This window comes from Lagopus leucura, unplaced genomic scaffold (genome assembly GCF_019238085.1).
Source record: "Lagopus leucura isolate 7727_CA_CO unplaced genomic scaffold, USGS_WTPT01 Super-Scaffold_73, whole genome shotgun sequence".
Lineage (NCBI taxonomy): Eukaryota > Metazoa > Chordata > Aves > Galliformes > Phasianidae > Lagopus > Lagopus leucura.
The window spans coordinates 43,771,495-43,793,231 of NW_024962252.1; the positions used below are offsets into that span (position 1 = coordinate 43,771,495).

At 38.0% G+C, this 21,737-nt stretch overlaps 1 protein-coding gene across 1 annotated transcript in view; it reads left to right on the forward strand.

Annotated features, from left to right (window-relative positions):
- The window catches only part of RNF217 (ring finger protein 217), a 54,465-nt gene that overhangs the window by 24,443 nt on the left and 8,285 nt on the right, over nt 1-21,737 (forward strand). The window contains exons 2-4 of the mRNA XM_042886796.1: nt 6,059-6,292; nt 13,628-13,792; nt 17,704-17,959. Coding sequence (XP_042742730.1) covers nt 6,059-6,292; nt 13,628-13,792; nt 17,704-17,959 — 655 coding nt within the window. The remainder of the gene's footprint in view (nt 1-6,058; nt 6,293-13,627; nt 13,793-17,703; nt 17,960-21,737) is intronic.

Genomic DNA, 21,737 nt, shown 5'->3' on the forward strand with positions numbered 1-21,737 from the left:
TTTTAGCAGGCTTGCTTTCAGAGTAGAAAGGTCCAACCTTTGATGTAATGGTTGGATAGCAGTTACATTTGTTGTCATTCCTGCTCAGCTTCTTACTTTTGCATGTCTTTCTAGTGAATGACGATATGTTGAAATGTTCCTCAAAAGCCCTGAGATTTTGCTTCTTTTTTCACACTGACTGTGTGATTGTTAATGCAAATCATGTAACAGTGCAGCTGAAAGAGCTAGTGTGTCCTGATGCCTGAAATGCTTGTGTTCAGATGACTTTGTCATTATAAATGTCACATGGAGCAGAAGCCATGTTAGTGTCCTGACTTCAACCAGGTGTGTGGTATCAGTGTGAAAGGAAGACAGAGTCTGTTTTCAGAGACAGGAAGGAGGACATTGAGATGTACAGTTTCCAAGTTAGTCTATGTGAGCATGTGACACATCTATTTTTTTTTTTTAAGAGTAGGTCTTGGATTGAATGTACAAATAATAGATGACCACTTAGAAAAATTAACCCGGACAACTGTCACTGTATATTAATACTAACAAGATTTTGGTGCTGGAAATAGTTAGGTTTAAGCTTCTTGCACTCTGTTATGGAAAAGAGGGATTTTTTTCTTTCCACCAGGCAACTTGAAAATGTTGCCAATGTTTGCAACTATCTTTGCATCTTGCCAGTTGCCTGCCTTGTTCTCCACTGTGAAGATAGATTGGTCATTATAGTTGTTTTTGGTTGTTGTGCAAAGCATAAGGATTAAAACTGAGGACTAACAATTACAAATTCAGCACCAGCATGAGGGAGACTCTCATCATTTTGAGCTCCTAGAACTTTTTGAGAACAGCAGTATACCTGTCACTGGTGAGTCTTCTTCCTCCTGAGTAGTAGAGGGATGGCTGCAGACTAGAGCAAGGTAACAGGTGGCAAGTGGCAGAGAGGGTGCTGTGGTGGCTTACTCAAGAGTTCAAAAAGTAAGTCTGCCACATAGAGAAGTAAATAGAAGGGAGGTACAAATGAAACTTGTGGTGGGAATATGATTGGTGAAGTAATGAACCACAGAGCAAGAACTTTAAAAATGTGCAGTGCATATGAGAAACCTAGTCTGATGATATGATCTGTTTACAAGGGCGGATACCTGTTTATGAGGGAGGATAGTGATAGGACAAGGGGGAATGGTCTTAAGCTGAGACAGGAGGTTTAGGTTAGGTATAAGGAGGAAGTTTTTCACACAGAGGAGGTGACTCACTGGAACAGGTTGCCCAAAGAGGTTATGGATGCCCCCATCCCTGGAGGTATTCAGGGCCAGGCTGGATGTGGCTCTGGGCAGCCTGGTCTGGTGGTTGGTGACTAGGTGATTATTGTGTGATTCTATGATTCTGTGACTTCAGGAGCCTATCACTTCTAGCTGTTCCTTCTCACTTGTTTTGAAGTTAGTACTTGCATCATAAAAATGATTGTGGAACCACAACCTTAAAGACAAGTGCAAAGTGTTTACTAAAAGCTTACACAGCCCTTTTTTATTTCTATTTGGTTTACTTGTTGAATCATGTCTATTTCAATTTCATTTGGTTAGCGCCAATCACTGTGGAGCCCTGAGCCATGGTGAGCTCTTGAAGAATTTTCCACAAAAACCTGTATGATTTGTCTTTAAGAAATAATTCAAGATGTCACTCTCTGCTTACCAGAAGTGAAGAAAGTAATTCTTCAGTAATTTGAAACTTACCAGCAAAAAATGAATGTGCAGTGTATTCAGTAAACAGAAGCAATAGAATTTTGCCTGAAAATAAAAGGAACATTCTTCTGTTTGTTAATCAGTAGAATATGAAAGTTCTACAGATGAGACTGTCCCTTTGCTTGCATCTCTGCAGTTCCAAGTTTTTTTTTTAAATACATGAAGTCCACATTAGATTATAAGGGAAGGTAATAGTGGTAGAAATTTAATCATTCTACAGTGATGCAGACTAAGCATGTTATTGTTCACTTTTGGCTTAATAGTTGACAGCTTATTGGTTTGTTTAGCTAATGTATCTCTGAATTAAGAGTCAAGTTTAATTCAGATGATGCTGGTTTGTATCTGTCTGTTTTAAAGCAAAATGGCCCTTTTTTTTTTTTTTTTTTTTTTTTTTTTAATTCAGGAATACAGCCCACCCCCCAAATTTACCCACACAGGTTGCCTTCCCACTAGGTATGGTCAGGCTAAGTGAGAGGTACAAATTGGTGCTTCTTGTGTAGTTTGGTCTTCACTTTCTGTGCAGCTAGCAAAGATTTTGTTTTTTGTGAAAAATTATTTCCCTTGCTCAGGTTTCTGACTCAAATGACCATAGCATCCTTTCCTATTACTCATAGCACTGTGGTCTTTTTTGAGCAGTATGTGGACTGGTGGAGAGTCTCTGCCTTCAATCTTTTGTGATAAAATGTCAAGAATTAGGGAAAATGGGAAGGTGCACTGCTGTTTTGATAGTTTAAGCATTACCTGTATATAGGATGGAAGTCATGACAGCCTGTTTCCATATGAAGGATTGTAAGTAGTAGCAGCCCTTCCAGAGATGCTTTGCGTTAGTGAAGCACAGCAGGGTGTGAGAACTGAATGCAATTTGACATTTACCATTGCACTGCCGTTCAGCTACCTTTAGACACATCAATATTTCCTCATGCAGTGAAAATATACCGTGCTGTTGTGTAAATTGAGTGCTCTTAAGTTTTTGATACACGGTGGTATTTTAAAATTTAAATAGTTCTTAAAACTCAGTCTTTTGATACTGTGTTCAGCTGTTAAGGGATAAGGCTCTTCGAAATTTCCTTTGGAAAAAAACAAGGGAAAAATTTAACAGCTATTATCCAGGTTAATTTTTTTCTTCTTATCCTGTTCTATAGTACCTCAGGGGTCTGCAGCAGCAGGTAGCCAACAAGCTACTTCTAAAGCTGTACTTGCATCAGTTGCTGATCCTAGTGCACAAACAAAGATAGACTGTTTTGGTAAGACAAGGCTCCATTGAAGTTACTGCTAATGAGCAAAACAGCTCTGTTCACTCAGTCCCATTCAAAACGTAGGAAAAGAATCAATCTTTGCCAAATTCGAAAGGCTGAAACTATTACAGAAGATAAAAATGATTTACTTGAAGTGGGTGTAAAACATATTTTCAAAATAAACACTGAAACCGCACTTATCTTTTACCACACATTTAATCATATTCTGCGTGGGCACGAAAAATAGGAAGTGTTCAGTGTTGTATTCCTTGGTTTTATAAATGCAGGTTTGTTCTAAATAAATAAATAATTAATAATCTAAATAAATAATCTTAAATATATATATATTTAAGCACTAGCTTAAATGTCAAATGCAGCAAGCCTTCTCAGTGTGAAGTGTTTCTCCTCTGCAGCTTACTCCTAGCAAAAGGGCTTACCCGCTTTTGTATTTTCCTAATTCTTTAAAGAAACAAAAAACTCAAGTAGCCGTAGATGGGATTAATTTGCCTATTTGACTTTAAATTACTGTGTGCCTACACTTCTTTAAATAGAATGTTTTATTAATCCTTGTAGTAATGCCACAGTGTTTTTGCATTCCTGTAAAGTTTTTTCTCCTAGGTTAGCATATTTGAGTTCTTGAGGATGACTTTTGTTTCTGCTTGTTTAGCACAGATGATAAATTTCAGCTGAAAGAACAAGTGTTCTCAAATAAAATACTGATATGCATTTGGTCTTAGAAGTTGTGGGTGTTCTGTGATGCAGAGAGCTGTTGGAACTGTATATATACTCTCAGGAGGAATAGGCAGCAGCAGAGCAAGAATATATTTTTCTTTTTTTTTTTTTTTTTTTCTTAAATGAAAATCTGTGTATGCCTCCTGGAGGCACCTGTGAAGGGCTGGGATTGCTAGAGCATGAGCTGCCAGCTTGAGCATCTGCAAAACTTTTTGGGCATCAAGATTTCTAGAAATATGACTAGATTGCTAAGAGACCCCTATTTCTTGTCAAAAATACTTTGATAAGAAGCAGAGAGCATAAGTAAATATATTTAGGATCACATGCTAGAGCCATACATTCAGTATTTCAGATGATAGCACCCTAAAATAGAGATGTGCTGTCATGATGTTGTGATCTTATTGTGTTGTGGCTGTAGCTAATTTTGAATGTGTGTCAAATTGAGGTATTCTGACTTTCTGAGAAGTAATTTAAAAATTAAGGAAGAAATTTGAGTGATGCCATGCATCTGAGTTCAGTTTTCACATGCTGCTTCAGATGCCTTTTTGTCTTCCAGATATAAAACTGGTCATTGCCTCAAGAACCTCATGGGTTCTTGTCTTTTTTTTGTTATTTCTTTGTTTAAAAGTGTCTTCAACCATATACTCCTCTCTTTTCACTCTGATACATGTAAAAGCCAGAATGTTTGAGCCTCTTTGTTTGCATGTAGTGGTAGTCTTGTCTGGATTTGAAATTTGGAGCATTTGCCTCCTGAGAACACGTGTACCTCCTCTGTCCCATAGGAAGGTCTCCCTCCATCCTGACCTGTGCAGCACGTTGGCTGTGTTCTGGTTTCTAGATGGACTGCTGCTGTCTAGTAGTTACCTGCTTCCTTTCTTCACTCTGATTTGGATCCACTGCGTTATTGGGAGACGAAAGGTAGTGCAGTGTGGATTTCTTTCTAAAGTCAATATGAACTATAGGTTTTATAACATTTTGTATGCTTTTTTTCAGTCCTCTAAATGGCTAAATTATTGTTCAGTTAGAGCCTGTGGCTCTGTAACTAGGGCAGCTGTGACAGCATTGTTGCTTTATTCCATTTTTTTTTCTTAGATTAAAAACTGCATTAGTAGTCTCTGGTGTAAGATGTCTTTCATTGTCACCATGGAGTAGGGAAATCTGCATCAGAATTTGAGAGGTTACTGTTATATGTAAGAGATTCCAATACCAGAGCCTATTGAAGAATAAACAGTATAAATTAACTGGACTGACATGCCTTGAAACAATTTCTAGAAAGAGACTGATTCCGTCTGCAGTCCCCCCTCCTTCCTCCCTGCACAGAGAAGTTAGGTGAGGAAGGAGTTGAGCTGGTGGTCAGCTCCATGTCTGCAGTCAACACTCGTTTTCTCAACATCACTTGTGGCAGATGTGAACATGCTCATGCTGGGGCCTTGCAGGCTCCTCAGACCCAGCAGTGTTTATTAACTTAGGCTCAGTGTCAAGCAAATGTAGCTACACTGCTGAGGATGTGTTGTTTTGGCATGGAGTCAGTCTCCAAGTTAGAGAAGTCTGCCAGGCGCTAAGGGTGCAGGCCTGGGTCCAGCCCTAAGATCCAGGACCTGTGTTACAGGTAACTGGCCATATGGATCAGCATGAGACCATCAGGCCTTGTTGCATCAGCAGCAGTTTCATCCCTGACATTGAATTTGCTTGTGTGTGCATTTCTGTTTTGGTCATCGTCTCGGGCATTTTTAGTGTTGGATTTTTTTTTTTTTAACTTTATGGCACTTCAAGTACTGGGAAAATTTATTAGCTTGGCCAGCCTCGGGCTCAACTGACGTGTTCTGTGCGTGCAGTATGGCATGTACTGAGCTGCTAGCAGCAAGGCAGAGCAACAGGGATAGCATTGAGTCAGTTGATGATCTTAAATTGACTTTAATTTCTCTGTGTTGTGATTCCCAGCACATTTTGAAGTGAAGCAATATACGTATGTTTCTACTGCCTATTTTCACACCGCCTTTGTGAGCCATAGCAGCGAAGAGTTGGCCATCGCAGCTAAAGCTTAGAGTATGGCTTGGGTACTGCTAATTTAAGTTCATGTTTTGTTTTCATGGAGTACATCGCCATGGTACATACACTGAGACTATATGTTTTAAAACTACAGTTGTTATAAGGGTAATTGGCTTTTCTGTTTGGATTTGGAAAGTACCCTCTGGAAAAATGGCTATGTATAATTTTAAGATGTTATGCTTGATAGTCTGTGGACTGTTAGAGTACTCTGCAAGACAATTCAATTTAATTTAGAATTTGCAAGAGTCCGCTTCCATAATAGTTGCAGAGTAGTACCTTTTCCAAGCAAAAGGTCATGCAGCTCTTCTGTTTTTTCATATGCAGGTGCAGCTGGGACAAGCAGATATAAAATGCCCGATCACAGAGTGCAGCGAACACCTGGATGAAACAACTGTCCTCTATAACCTGCCCCACGAGGACATTATCAAGTATAAATATTTCCTGGAACTCAGCCGCATCGACTCCAGCACGAAGCCATGCCCTCAGTGCAAGCACTTTACAACCTTCCGGAGGAGAGGCCACATTCCTACCCCTGCCAAATTGGAGAACAAATACAAAGTGAGCACACTTGCCAGAGCTATGGATTAGATGGCACAGCAAAAGTAGGACAGCATTAGTACATGGTTGCTTTAACTAGTTGATTCACTTCTAGCCATTTGAACAGGTGAACTTTAGTCCTGATAGGTTGGTAGGTGGCATAATTTTGGCCTGACGTGTTTTAGTTTTAACAGTATTTTCTTTCTTCTCTCATGTGCAAACAGTAATCATGATCAGAAGAGACTGGGAAAGGGGAATTACACTGCAACTGATTATTCTAGCCGCACAACTCTGGCAAAAATAGGTTATTTCCTGAAAATGAGCAAATGAATTCGAGGTACTTACTGTGTTAGGTGATAGCTTCCTGTTGCTTGTTCTTTCCTAAGAACTGGAGATGTTGTCTGTCCTGCTTCTTGGTTATGATTTCTTTAATCCCTTACTAGATGTTCAAGATTACTGTGGTTTCATGACTCTTAGTACATAAAATTGGAGGATGATCAAAAAACATTTTTTCCACAGAGTTTCTTCATGTAGAAGGTTCGCTTATACTGATTTAAATCAGGTACTAAAGAGCAAGATTTTCAGTTAGAAGAAGCTTTGAGCCCTGATGGTCCATCTTGTTTCCAAAAGATGAAAGTTCTGTCTGCAGCATCATGCTTCACATTAGCTTTACATCCAGTTATTAGATTTGTTGTGGTTAATGTCATGATTGAGCTGGCCTTCCCTGACCAAACCAGTTTTCCTCAGTAGGAGTTTAGATGGTTGTTTAGATAGGCCTAATTACGACATAAGATTGAGCCCAATGTAGGGATTAAAAAGTAGAAGGTTGTGTATCCAGTGCAGTTGAAACTTCAGCAAAGCTAACTCTTGAATTCTGAGCTTCCTTCCTGTTTCTTTGCAGTGTTTGAGTTATATATAAGTAGCCACAAAGTCTAGTGTTGGACTTAAGATTTTCAGGTGCTTGGCATTTTAAGCAAAGGTGGAGGAATTCCAAACTGCAGGTTAAATTCTTTCTGCCTGAAGCCATTCTTCTTCAACCATCCATTTAACATCTCCTCAGGTACAGACAGGATGTGTGGTCCAAGGTAGACCAGCTGTTGTAATGCTTTTGCATCAGCTTCTCCTAAGGTTGTGCAGCTGTTGTAGGTAGTATGTGCATGCCAACTCAATTTGTTCATTATCTTCAGAGTACAAAAGAGTACTTTGCTTACAAATGCTGTGAGTTCAAATGCTGTGGTTAAAATCTTCTCACCACTTCCCCAGAAATCCTAATCAAAGAAAGAATCTGAAGCTGCCTGATGCTTTATGTAGTACAAGCCTGAAGCAGTTCCCTGGTACTGTGGTAAAATGTTGTGTAGTTCTGCTCTGCAGAGCTAGAGTCTCTTCCTAAGAACAGACTGTCAAAATATGTGCTTTGAGCTGGCTGTACCCACGTGTAAGGAATGTCTAGTTGATACAGGACAGAAATACACTTGGGAAAGTACTAACAAACAGTATGGACACTCATGGTCCAGAGCTTTAGACTGATCCTTGAACCTGTGTTGTGTTCTGTTGTAGGTAAAGTTTTAGCAAACTGATAGAAGCTCAGTACACAGAAGAGTTGCTACAAGGATGAGATGTTTAAAAAAAAAAAAAAAAAAAGTGTACCTGTCCTTGTGTACGTGTGTAGCTGTGGACCATTATCTCAGTTTTCTTATATTCTAATGTGATTTTTTTTCATACATTCTTTTCTGTCTTGGATTATGGGCTCTTTGGAGGTGAAGATTCATTTTTTCCACATGTAGTATAGAAGAGATCTGACCAGAGACTAGGAGCAATATGAGCAATAGAAGCACTAATTGCTTCAGAGGAATTCTGGACTGAAACCCCGGAACTGGAAGTGCTGCCTTTTCAAAGGAACAGTCATGCATGGGGAAAGCCCATGCAGAAAGGTACTGTCAGGAGCACAGAAAGGCTCTTCCCAGTACCCTTGCTGTACATATGTACTATATGCAGGGACAGGAAGACACTGTAAAATCTGAGAGTATGTTTGAGAAGATATTTTTAAATGTCATTAATGGCTTTACTAACAATAGATACCCCATTTTAAATTATAAATAAAGCTAACATCTAAATTTAAAGAAGGATAAAAGTTATCAGCTTGAATATTTTTCCTTGGTATATGTTTTGTTAGCTAAACTGATGTAAGCCTAGCAGTTCAGAGTTGGCTACTCTTCATTTTAGAAACCAAAGTCTTGATGTAAGCCTTGAAAATTAACCTGTGCACACATGTTGGCAGAGGAAGAGAGGTAGAAAAGGAAAACTGGTTATTGAAACATTCTTTGTCCTGTTAGCGTCACTTGAAAGAGCACCATACAGCAGATTAATTATCTAGTATACTGCATCATGTATTCATGTCACAAGAAGGATCCTAGCTTTAAGTAAGGAAACATCCCTGCCCTTTTGTCTTATGAATCAAATTGGGAATGTAAGACTCAATCAAAGAAAAGATTAATAAACCTCTGGTGAAAGTTGATGTGCCCAAGGTGTGAAGACAATGTGCAAAAAATTCAACAGAATAGTAGTTCAACTCTTATGCATGGAACAGGCAGGTTTCAGTAGGGGTTGTTGGCTTTTACTGTGAGCTTATTTTTCTTCTCCCATAAGCCTTAGGTTTCACCTTTTTAGAGCTGGCTTTTTGACCTGTTACAAAGAAGTTGTTCTTGATTGTTGGGCTTTCTGCCTTAGTCTGTGATGTTCATGACAAAACTTTCTTGGTCGCTGCTGTGAAGAGATGCCCATCACGTAAAATATGTTTGACTTCAGAAATGTGAAGCTTTTTTTCAACGTGGTTCTTAAGTAAACTATCTTTTGTTGGAACTGTTGAGAAGTTTCTGAAACTCTATTGCTCTAGAACTGTCAGGAATCTGTAATTGTGAAAGTATTGTGATGGAATAGATCTGTGTAGCTGATACTAGTGAGTTCTTCAACTTTTTCTGATCAAATTTGAACCTAGAGTTGCAGATACTTTCATGGCTAGGTATCACTGCAGTCAGCATTAAGCCTAAACTGCTCATAAAGTGGTAATTTTGCTGTGAACTTCCTCTATGTTCTTAGCTGTTTGTTCCTGCCAACTTGCTTTTGTTCATATTGATGTTTCAGTGCTACACTGGGAGCTGGATCAAAGATCAGCTCCAGTGGGATACAAGATTTGTTTTGTTGTTGCTTATTTTCAGCTGGTATAAGAAAGAAGATGGGTTGATGACAATGAGGAAGCAACTGTTTTGGCAGTAGCCAATATCTGTTTTGGAATGAATTAACTGTGTAGCTGTAGATAGATATTGTAATTCAACTAGTCAGTTAACTGTACAATTATTTCACTCTAATATGTAGCTAGCATTCCACTAAGCTTCAGAGAATCCCATTAATCTTTCTGAAGCTTCAAGTTCTCAGAACATTTTTAATGTGAACTTAGTTTTGCTAACGTCATGTCATGGTGGGCAGTGCTTTATATTGCTGTTACCTACCAATTTTGAAAGGTCTTTTCCTGGCAGATGAGGAAATGAAAGTTTAAATTATTTTACTGGCTAAGAAAATGGAAATTGTCAGCCTCAAAGATCAGTGTGTGAGAAAGTTGAGAACCAAGAGGATTAGTCTGAGAACTTGCGTAATCTTTTCTATTTCAAGGGAGACTGACCTTCAGCTGTTGTAAGTTTGTGTGTATCCTCTCAATTCTGATCAGCTGAAATGGAAGTCACAAAATAATTGGAAAAGTTTATATTTGGAAAAACATATTTTTTTCAGAAATAGCATCTGTTTTGTTGGACTATACTGTATTTTGCTACTTTGAATTATCTGAATTTCTGAGTCCTTATTATGATTTATGTACTAATACTAAACATAAAGCAAATCATCTGATGGTATTCTCAGAAAAGCAGAGGAAGCATGGAGTAAGAGTCTAAAAGACTGACGTAGTTGTCCTGTTGTGTTCCTATTTCTTCTTGAGCACATTCCATGCTGGTTCACTGAATCCAAGTTAGAAAACCTTTAGGGTTTTTTTTGTCTACTACTTCCAAGAAAATAAGGTTAATTTAAAATAGCATACTTTTGTTTGCATAGTGTATGTTCAGATGGTAATGACCAAGAGAAGTCAAGTGGCTCATTCAGAATCTTAAATCCATTTACTAATTCAGATTTGTGGAAGATGAAAAAGGAAACTAGTCACTCCAAAGCTTGTCATGAAGTAGATTCCTTTAGTTCAATCAATCAGGGCCACTGATTAATATATTCTGAAATCCTGTGATTGCAGCCTCTATGTTTATTTCAGTGTTTTCTAAATGATGTGTTTGGAAAGATCTGATGTCAGTGCATTACATTTCTTGTAGTTACATGTGTGCTGTAACAGAGCATGTGAAAAATGTTTGTTAAATGTTCAAAAAACAAAAGAGCAAAAAAATTTGTTTCAAATTGGTACCAGGTTTTTAAGCAAGCAGCTTCCCAGATCTGTTGGCATGGTGGGTTTGTTTGAGATGAATTCATTCAGATTCCATCTGAAATGACTGAATATTGTACCTGATAAGAGCTTCCAGGTTGTAGAACACTTAATTATGACTACACAAGGCCATTCTTTGCTTGAGGCGTGATAAGCACTGAGTAACGCAGTGTGGCGTTTGCTATATCATGTCTTCCTAGCAGTGGATCACTGTGATGTATGTTATTGGAAGACATGATGCTCGAAGGAAATGTTGGGGTTATTGGTCAGGGTAGTAAGCTTGTAACCAGAGGTGACTGTTGTGCATGTTGGATTCTGGAAATGTAAATTAGTGCTCTGCATGAATTTGGTTAGTAGCAATAAATATTTGATTTTTTAGGTTCTTCAGAATGGAGATTTTCCTCTTTCCTCTTAAGCTGTTTTTATGAAGAATTAAGCAAAGATAGCAGGATAGTATATATATTTTTTACGTAGTCTTAGCCAGTAGACCAATGAATCTGAGAAAATGTACTGGTTGTATTTTGTATGTTGGTTGTTATATACTTTGTCCTGGCCATAGGCCGTTACCATATTCTCATACAGAAAGTAATAGTGTTTGTAATATACTTGTTATATATGTTTGTAATATGCTTGTTATAACTTCAGCATGTTGTCTCAATGCAAACAAGTTTTGTATGTTACCTACCTGTGTTTCTGGTACCTTATTTCATTGACAAAATCATGTAAGTGCAGTTTTCTTTTGTCAAGTATTTTAGTGTTTACTGTGGAAAAAATGCCACCCTGTCTTGCTATAACAAGCACAAAGTCATACTTGCACAGGATACAGGACATCAGAATTTACTTCTTCTATTTTTAAATTACACTGTCTTTGCTAGATATGAAGGAAAGAACTGTGTGTTCTAGCACTTAAATACTCTTTTGTTTAAGAGGAATAATGACCAGTAAATGGTGACCAACTGAAATGTTAAAACATCTTGTAAAAAGAAGAAAATCTGTCTACATCTCAAGGTTGTCTTCCTTGTTCACACTTCAGTCATGCATACAGATGACAAATTCTGGAGGGGGAAATGCCATCTTAGATACAGTGAGAAAATTGTTAAATCTTTTGAGCATGAACTCACATTCTTGCACTTGCTGACCTGTAGATTTGGATTGACTTAAAGAAGTAAGCAGAAGTGGTGCACAAAGCTGAGCAGCACATCATATGGATGATGATACTTTATCATATCAGATAAAGATAAAATACTTGGTTGAACAGTGCTACCCAGAAATATTTCACATCACACAAACGAGGCTGCGCTCTCAGAGGCTGCTGCAATGCAGAAACATTTGTTTTCTACAAGTAAAACTAAAGGCAACCGCTAAACAGTGGGTCAGTAGAGACATAAAAGTACTAGCTAGAGCCATTGTATCAATTTGCATTTAAGTTTTTGCCTTTAATTTTTCACATTAAAAAAAAAGTCTATGCAGAAGAGGCTTAGGAAGAAGCACTAAGGGCTGCAGACAGCTTCATTTCCATCACTCATTATGAGATTAGATCAGCTTTGTATTAGCTTGCTGGTAGTAATGGATGTAATAACTGCATGTATGAACAATAATTCTGGCTGTGCTGCAGCGAACTACTTGAGGCAGATCAGAGTGTCAGCTTTGGCCTGAGAACAGAGCTGAGGTGGCAGGCAGCTGGTGTGTCTGAGCAGAGAACCTGGCCAGCTTGTGTCATGCCAGGACTTCCAAAATGTGTTCTGTGGGCTTTACCTGGGCCATACCCCAAGGGAGACCTTCCTTCCCTCACATGTCTGTGGTGAGTTGGAGGCAGGAAACAGCTGTGGCTGAGAAGCTGGTTTTGGTTGAATTCCTCAGACCAGTCTGTGCATTGGCATAGAGTAGGGGCTGTATTAGGCATAGACTGTGAATGGGCTGGTGGAAATGAGTGGTTGCGTGAGGGTTGTGCCTTCCCCAGCTTTCCCCCACGTATTCATAGCCCCGCTCAAATCATGTGCTACCAAATACATCTGTAGTGGAGATGTTCCTGAAGCCTGGATGTGCACTGAATGTGGCTTCTGCTTGTTGCTGTCTTCAGTCACTGTTCAGGTGTGTGGCCAGACTTAATGTGTGAGCACCTGCAGAGTGCCTGTGTTGCTTAATGCTTTTACAAATACAGCTCCAGCAGCTTTTTACAAGTAATAGCCAAGCTCTAGAAGAGGGTGTGATGATTGTGTATTTGTTGTAATGATTCAAAACTAGGTGAGCAGGAAGAGTAGATCCTCTATCAATGTAAAGAGCTTGGCTTACCTTTTCTGCCAATATTGTGGTTGTTAACAGGTGTGCTGTTTGGCACATGTGTCTGGCATCAAAGTGGTGGTAGGGGCACTTGACTGGAAAGGAGAAGGGCCCTCACACTTGGCACCTTTTTCCCAGCCTGTTTCTAATAGAAGCTTCATAACCTATTCTGGGTTCTCCAGATTCCTGCTAGCAGAGGATTGTTTTCTCTCTGGTAGAAGGCTAAGGGAGTGTAGGTTGTCTCTGGAAGAATGAGATCCATCACAGTGAAAGTTAGCTGTTGATTTTTACCTGATGACAAGTGTGTTTGAGGCAACTGAATTATCTTAGAAAGCAAGCTACTCATTTGTCCTTTGCTTGACTGGAGCCTTTCCTGGGTTTTAATAATTCTTTTTTTTTTTTTTCTCTTTAAAAATAATTTTTAAAAAGAAATCACTGTTGTGTTGCGTAACTTGTTGAATTTGTTTTTTTAAATGGACATTGCAGAAAATGTTAGACCCTTATTGCTGGGCAGTTACTCTTTGACTAAGAGCAGCGTTTTTAAAACACGCTTTCCAGTTGGGTCAGTGTATAGCTTGTAAATGTGTGTTTTCTCATTTGTACAGATCCAGTGTCCATCTTGCCAATTTGTCTGGTGTTTCAAGTGCCACTCTCCCTGGCATGAAGGTGTTAACTGCAAAGAGTACAAAAAGGGAGACAAGCTGTTGCGTCACTGGGCCAATGAGATTGAGCACGGGCAGAGGAATGCTCAGAAGTGTCCAAAATGCAAGGTAAGTTGCATTCTAGGGGTGCACAGATATTAGCTTAAAACTGGTTAAATATTTATGCATTCTAAATATTTGTACCTTCTATCCTAGGTTTGAAGCAAAATTCACACTTGCTGTGTAGATTCTTACCTTTGACCCATACAGAAAAATGGGTATTTTACTTACCAGTCCCTGAACTGGTTTCACAGGCTCTTAACATCTAAAAGAAACTTTAAAAAAATTTTTAGTCTCAACTTGTAATGAGTGTGTTAGTCTGAATTATTCATATAACAAAAATTTAAATAAATATAAAATTTTAGCAAAGTATGATGCTGTTCATCAGGTTTTCCGGAGACCTTGGAAGAATTGCATGAATTTGATGTTGTAAAGCAGGAAGTACTTAAAGACAAGTAGGAGGCGCTTTGAGTTTTGGCAAATCCAGAAGATCTTTAGGCCTGTGAAAGGACTGACATTTAGCCCTTTCTCATAAATACTTTCAACAGAATGAAGTGCAGTCTCACGTTCTAAAAATGTCATTTTCTGTCCTTCCAGGATAGATGCCTAATCACTTGAATGAATTTGAACAACCCCCAGTGCCCTTGCCCCACTTGCCCTCGACAAAGGTGTTTGTTATGGCTGTTCACTTTCTTTTTTCCTCAGCAGTTGTCTGCAGCTGCTGACAGTAAGAACTAAAAATCTGGAGATACTTAGTTGCACTTGGAACCTTGCTGTGTCTATAAGGGTATACTTCTCAATTTGCTAAGCTTCTTAATTTGATAATGGGAAAATAAACACATGTGGTGCCATAGTTTGAAAGACTTCAAAGCACAAAGAAAAATTAGTAAAGCTGTGAAATCCGTGGTCATTTGTTCACCCTTTCTCTTACATACACGTGACATTGAGTTTTAGCAACCTATTTGCTCAGATATGATAGGTTTGAGCCAGTTCTAAAAATGTTCAGTTTCTGGGAAGTCTTATAGTAACATTTTTTTTTTTTTTTCTTTTACAAACTTCCTTCTGGAGTGGACAGAAGTATCTTATTTTGGTTTTAATTCTTTGACCCGTGTCCAGATTGACTTTCTTGATGATGCATGTGTTGTTTCTATTGAAATAAGCCGTATGAAATAAAGGAGAAAATAATTGGTTACAAATTTGCAACAGTCAAAATTTTCAGAAAAGTAAAATAAATTGAGTGTTGAGTATTTGGTCTTTACTGTGAGACTAAAGCTAATGGAATCTAAAGAGAGAAACTTTAGTAAGGTGGGTATTCTTTACTGAGCAGACTTCTAAAGCTATTGGTAACCTAGAAGATATAATTCTGATCAGTGTCATAAATTGCGACAGTATTTCACGGATATCTTCTGGATATACACTTCAGTGTATGTAAATATATAGACAAAACTTCTTTTTGCTAGCTATATCATGATTTTTATTTCTCCATGATTATCATGTCTGGGCATGCAGTTGAGAAAACAGGAGTACTCTATGGGTGGAGGGACTGTATATAGGTAAATCCTTAGGCAAGTATTCACATGTTTTTCAGTGTTTTTTTGGTAAGTGCTTTGAACATGTTTGATCCTTCATAACAGTGGCTGCTAGTACTCACGTTAAATGAGCTTAAGCCTGATTACTTTTCACAGTAGGTGGATGCAGCTTCAGCACACCTGATAGAAACAGCTTGTATTTTACTGGTTCTCTGCAATATATTCTTACAAAATGAAGCGTTACATACAAAATACTTAAATGTTTTACGTGTGAGTATGGTTAAGTATGTAAATAGTAGAAAGGGCTCCTTTTTTCCGTATCTTAAATTGATTTTTGATGCGTTGCTTTTTTTTTTTTTTTTTTTTTTTTTAAGAGAGATTTTTCTAAACTTGTTATATGCTGCTTGGAGATAGCATAGATCATTTCTCAATTTCAGTTGAGGTTAATAACTTAAATAGACTATGGTTCAATGAAAGTGGTTAATGTTTTTCATATAAAGCCTGAAAAGTAGGAGAAAGTCAAATTGACTTTTGTTAAAAGCACCATGTGTAACTTCAAAAATTAACTGGTATAGCTGAGTAGGTTTTCTTCCAGTTTACTTTAAGTAAGTGCTTAAAAGTGAGAGCTTTGAAGTTTATATTATATATCGGATTATAAAGCTCATCAGCAATGGTGTTTTCTCAGGTACTTGTGAAAAACAAGGAACCTGTCATGCAGGTAAATGAATGATAGGAACAAATAAAATCATGTTGGGCTTCTTCAGAATAGAGGGGATGATTGTATAGTCAGCCTACTGGCATCCCTTCTATTGGATGAAATCTACTTTCCACCAGGGTGTGACTTTTTATAGCACAGTCAGTTTCTGTGAATGCCTTTCCTGTTTTATTCATAAAAGAAGTATTTGAAAGTGCAGAAATCTTGAGATTGCCTTCATTGGCACAGTCATGTTGTCACACCTGTCTGGAATGACTTCTGACTACATCAGCCCTGCAGTCTTTTGCTGAAAGAAGTGCCAGTAGAAAATGTCAGCTTGTTACCTATGTAGAGTACCAGTTTCAGTAGCAGTTGAGGTGGAAGAAATTTCTCAGATTCTAGGTGAAGCTTGATCAGTACCACTGTTGACCCTCTGAGGAATGTCAGATACCCCAGAAGCTGCAAACTTCTCTTGAGGTTAGAGGCTTCAGTTGCACCTGAGCTTTCATCACCTGTGGTGCTTGCAGGGCCATTAAGTGGTGATGTCTATACCTGTACCTCTCTGCAAAATAAATATGGGTTGATATGGATAAGAAATTAAGGAGGAATCATCACGAGTTTCCGCAAGAAAGATATAAGGAGTGAAGACTGTTCCTGGGGAAGGTCTGGAACAAGTAATAGTCTTTGAGCAGCATACCCGTACCGGGTGAGACAAGGCTTGAACCAATCTGGTCTGCCTTTGAAGTGCTGAGCTAGGGATTAAAATACATAACCTCTGGTTACTTCCAACCACAGTTACTGTGAAATTTTATTTTATTTTATTTGTTGCATTATGGAGCCTGTGTGTGGGGTGGTGCTATTTATCCATTTTGTGAGATAGGAAAAACTTGTTTACCACCACTCCATTACCAATGATTTTAGTTGGCAAGATTAAGAAGAGACGCAGTCTAGGGGAAGATGTCTCATTCTATCACATTATGTGCTGCAACAATGATTACACAGTTACTTCTAAGTTTCTCGGAACTATTAACTGAAATTGAATCCTTTAAATGTGTGCTAAGTAAGTAAATGCAGAAGAGTATATGGAGGTAAAGAAATAGTAAATAAGGTACTTCATGCAGAAAATGATTGGAAAAGTAGAAGCAGAGCCTAGGCAAATCACCTTAATGCTATGCTGTGGGCATTGTAAAAGTTTATCATATTTTTTCACAGTTTTTTTGGAATCTTTCTTTTAAACACTTAAAGACAAAACAAGTGAACAAGAAAAGACAACATCCCGTGCTTTCTAAGTCCCTCTTTCTACAGCAGAGCCTTTGTGGTGCTTATTACAAAATGCCAAATCAATTTGTGGTAGTAATGAGAAATAGTGGGGCCACAGGTGCCGTGAGAGGGGAAACCCATCTATGGAGGGGTCATAGAGAGTTCGTAACTATATTTACTGTGCTGCTTTCTTTTCTAATAAAATTTGATGCTAATTTGTCTACTTGAGTAATAAAAACAAGTTTTCATCTTAAGTAAAGGCAAGGATCTTCTGAGATCCTTGGTTGTTTAAATGAAGGGGAAGAATGACGTAGGAAGTCATTTCTTACGTAAAAGCCTGGAAACAGCTGTAACTCATGTTTGATCTGAAGCATGCCTTAAAAAAACATAATTGTCTTAGCACATCTGCTGTATATGGGCTGCGTTGGAGTATTGCTTGCTTTCCTCCACTTCTGGGGTTAAAAATAATCTTTTTTTTTTTCCTTCTGTTCCTAAAGATTCACATCCAGAGAACAGAAGGGTGTGACCACATGACCTGTTCCCAGTGTAACACTAATTTCTGTTACCGCTGTGGGGAGAGATACCGCCAGCTCCGTTTCTTTGGAGATCACACATCAAACCTCAGTATCTTTGGATGCAAATACCGCTACCTCCCCGAGAGACCACACTTGAGGAGATTAGTGCGAGGCTCTGTCTGTGGTGAGTGGATAAATGCACTTTGTAGAGAGCGGCATAAAGCGGTGACTGAGGCAGGTGGGGTATCAGTATCTTAAAGGTATGTGTGTATGTATAGGCTTAAAGTGGAGGATGGGCAGCTACTTTTTTAGCTATGTAAAAAATGATTTACTAAGTATATTAGAATACATTTGGAGTCACTTTCATGAGCGTGGATTAGTATGGATTATGTGTGATTAACTAGTGTGTCCTATTTTGGTAGCTTGCGTTTCCTAACCTTTTTTCATAGTATTTAAGCAAACTGTAAGTCTACACAAGCAAACTGACAAGAAAGTGTCTCAACATAGGGTAGCCTTAAAGAATAACTTTGATTCTATTGAAAATTCAATTTGCTTCTGATTACATTGTAGTGACTTCAGATACCTAAATAGACCTTCTGACATGTTGCAGCTGTGAAACTGCCACGCTGTAGTTTCGCATGAAGATCTTTCAATGAAACAACTTGGTTCAGTTTTACCTTTAAAATTTCATGTTTCTATTTTCTCATATTGTTGTACAGCTACCTCTGTCAGTCTGTATTTCTGTCTGCCGATGTGCAAATCAAGAAGCATTTGCTCAAGCATGCTGTGAAAGCAATGCCAGGTCATGTAGCAGCAGAAACAGATCCATTGGATAAGTTGATTGTAGTCGAACAAAGGCAATAGCACAAGGTTTGACTGATGCAGTGGAGTCTGGCATCTCAGTTACATGTCTAGATTGGAGTGTGCCTGTACGACACTTGGGATGATTGTTCCCAAAAATGGATTCATGTACTGAACTGAGGGGTACCTAAGCTGTCAAGTAGGAACAGAGGAAAGAAGGAAGCATCTGAAATCCTAAATTTTCCACTAAACTTTTCAGGTCTTTTCTGAAGGGGTTGGACTCGATGATCTCTGGAGGTCCATTCCAACCCCTATAATTCTGTGATTCTGTGATTCTGTGAAGTTTTGTTCCTTGCTACCAGCTGATGACTAGCTTATTAGTTTGGTCATCAGTAGCTCTTCTAATAGAAAGTAGATCTCTATGATTTCAGTAACAGAAAGATATGAGACAATCAATATGTATTTGTAGGGTCTTACGTCATTCTAAAACCATACAGGAGAAATGAGTAAGAGCAGGAATCTTTTTAGATGAACCTCTGAGTGAAAGGTTTGTCTGAATAAAGCATCCTTTGGATTTGAACCTGACTTTGTTTTGATAACCAAAGCACTCAAGCTTATTCTCCTTATGTGTATATATAGGAGGACAGTTAGCTGTTGGCTTTGGGTCTGAAAAAAAGATTGAACTTAAAATGCAACTATGTAATTTAATTTATCTCAAGGGAATATTGTGATTATTTTTTTTTTTAAAGGTAGTCTTGATTTGAACTAGTGCACTTGTCTGAACTTACATAAGCACAAGAAAAATAAATTCTTAGCTTATTTGTTATCTTATGTATGCATTAACTTGAGTAATTGTAGTTAGTTTGTGTCATGTAAAGCTACCTGTAACATGATAGGAAATAGTTCTATTAGGTGTTGAAAGCTGGAGACCTATTAATGAAAATGGGACATCACAGTGGGTGAATTAAGACACAGGAATTGGAAGAAAACTGAAATTCAGCTCAGATGAGAAAATGCTTTCAGTTTACAAGTTGGCTTATGTCAAATATAGAGGTAAAGGCAAGAGTCTGAATGTATGGAAGCAGATCTGTGGTAAAAACTCCTGACCAAAATATGTTCCAGTGAAAATACTAGGTGACTTCCATTTTAGAGTAGCGCAAGGGTTGACACTAGACTCATAGGCCTGGTAAGAAGAATTTGCTGATCTGCAAAGTTGTAGAAAAAAACTAAGAAACCTGCAGTGTATTTATAATGAATGTCAGTAAGTAATCCAGACCCCATTCATTTGACTTCTGAAACTTGTAAGTTTTTTGAACAAACTTTGTAAGAGAGAATTCAAGATGCGGAAATAAATAGGAAAATGGATAAAAATTCAAAATGATTGGATATTTTCACTGTTGCATTTTCTAGAGTGAAATTCCAGCACATGAGAAGTACTATTAAAGATTAAAGACAATGCTGGCACTACAGCATGTAGGTATAAACTGTTCGTGAATAAATGTAGGCTTAAAATTCAAGGGCTATTTTTAAGTAGTTCACAGTGTTTCAAAAAAACTTTCAGTAAAAGCAACCACAATATAAGCTGCTTTGCTGTGATAGCAAGGGACTGAGTTCAGGGACATCGCGTTCTTTGCCATCCACGTGTAGAATTATGGGTAATGTTATCCCAAGATTAAACTTGTTTTGTTTGATGCAGATAAAAACATAAACAAGTATTTTGTTTATATTAAAATTAAAATTATATGAAAATTATATTACCAAACATTACATGATGTCTTAATTTTTCCAATGCCTTATACATAAAACAATCAGTTGACTTTTTTTTTTTAATGAATGTGCATAATGCTAATTTTGAAATTATGTTCTCCTCTTTCTTGTTGTATGTTTTTTGTTTTAGGAAATAGTAATACTTGTCATTTCTCTTTCAAAAAGAAACAACTACTACTGGTTTAAAAGAGAATTAGTTTATATGCAAACGGTAACATGGAGGTAGTAATGAAATGCGGAAGCACATGTAATAGTTAAAATTCAGTGGTAAAAATGTGTATGTTCATAATTATAAAAGTATGCATAGAGAAGGCATAAGATATTTTGCTTTCATTTCCCTTTTTTAAGTATGCTTGTGGTTTGCCTTAACTAGTAAGCCAAAAAAGATTACTGAAGCTCAAATCCTCAGTCCAAATTTCTCCAGGGGTTTGTTTCCTGCGCTGTCATTGAGTTATTTCCTACAGCAATGTTCATCACTTTAATCGAGCTGAACCTGCCAGGAAATGTATTTGTTGGCTGTGACTTTTAGCTTTGCTTGTTAACACCGAAATCCACAATGATTCAAATAATTCTACATTGATATTCATGACCTTAAATCCTTCTGTCATCTCTAGCTGGACTTGTAGCTCTAAATGTAAATACATTCAGTCTTTGTCATTAGGTGTTACAGTGCAAGACTGAGCTCTGACTGTTATGAGAGTCAGCAGAAAGAGGAGGCTGTAGCAGAGAAGCAGGCCATTAAAACAGGTCTCTTAATTTTAGTAGCATGTAGAATATAAAAAAAAAAAAAAAATTGATTTAGTGTAGTGAGATGTCACTACTAGCTACTTAGCTACTTGGCTAAGTAGTGGAAATTAAGAGAACACTGTCTTCGCTGCCAGTAGGAGACGTAATGTGTTGCTAGATGCTTTTTCTGATGCATTTTGTTCTCTTACTATGGAGAAGAAATACTTATTTAAGTAAACATGGTGATTTTGTAGTCTGAACAGATAAGCTTCTTTGGCTTGTTTCTACTAAATCTGGGTAGGTGTAGTCCATAGAAAGGGAAGAACATTTCTTAGCAGATTGGCATGCTGTCATTTTCTGTTAAGCAGTAAATGTTTGTCACAGACTGTTCTGTAATAAAAATAAGGGGAAAACCTTTATGGCAGCATAAATTTCAACATTTTTCATTGACACGGTAAAAGGAAGGCATGACATTCAGAGGGACCTCGACAGGCTTGAAAAATGGACCCGGGTGAACCTGATGAGGTTCAACACGGTAAAGTGCAGAGTTTTGCACTTGGACTGGAGGAATCCCAGGCATCCATACAGACTGGAAGGTCCTTGAGAGCAGCCCTGTGTAGAGGGACTTGAGGGTCTTGATAGACCCTCTTCTCTGCTCTTGTGAGACCCCATCTGGAATACTGCATCCAAGTGTGGAGCCCCTAGTACAAAAAAGACAGGGA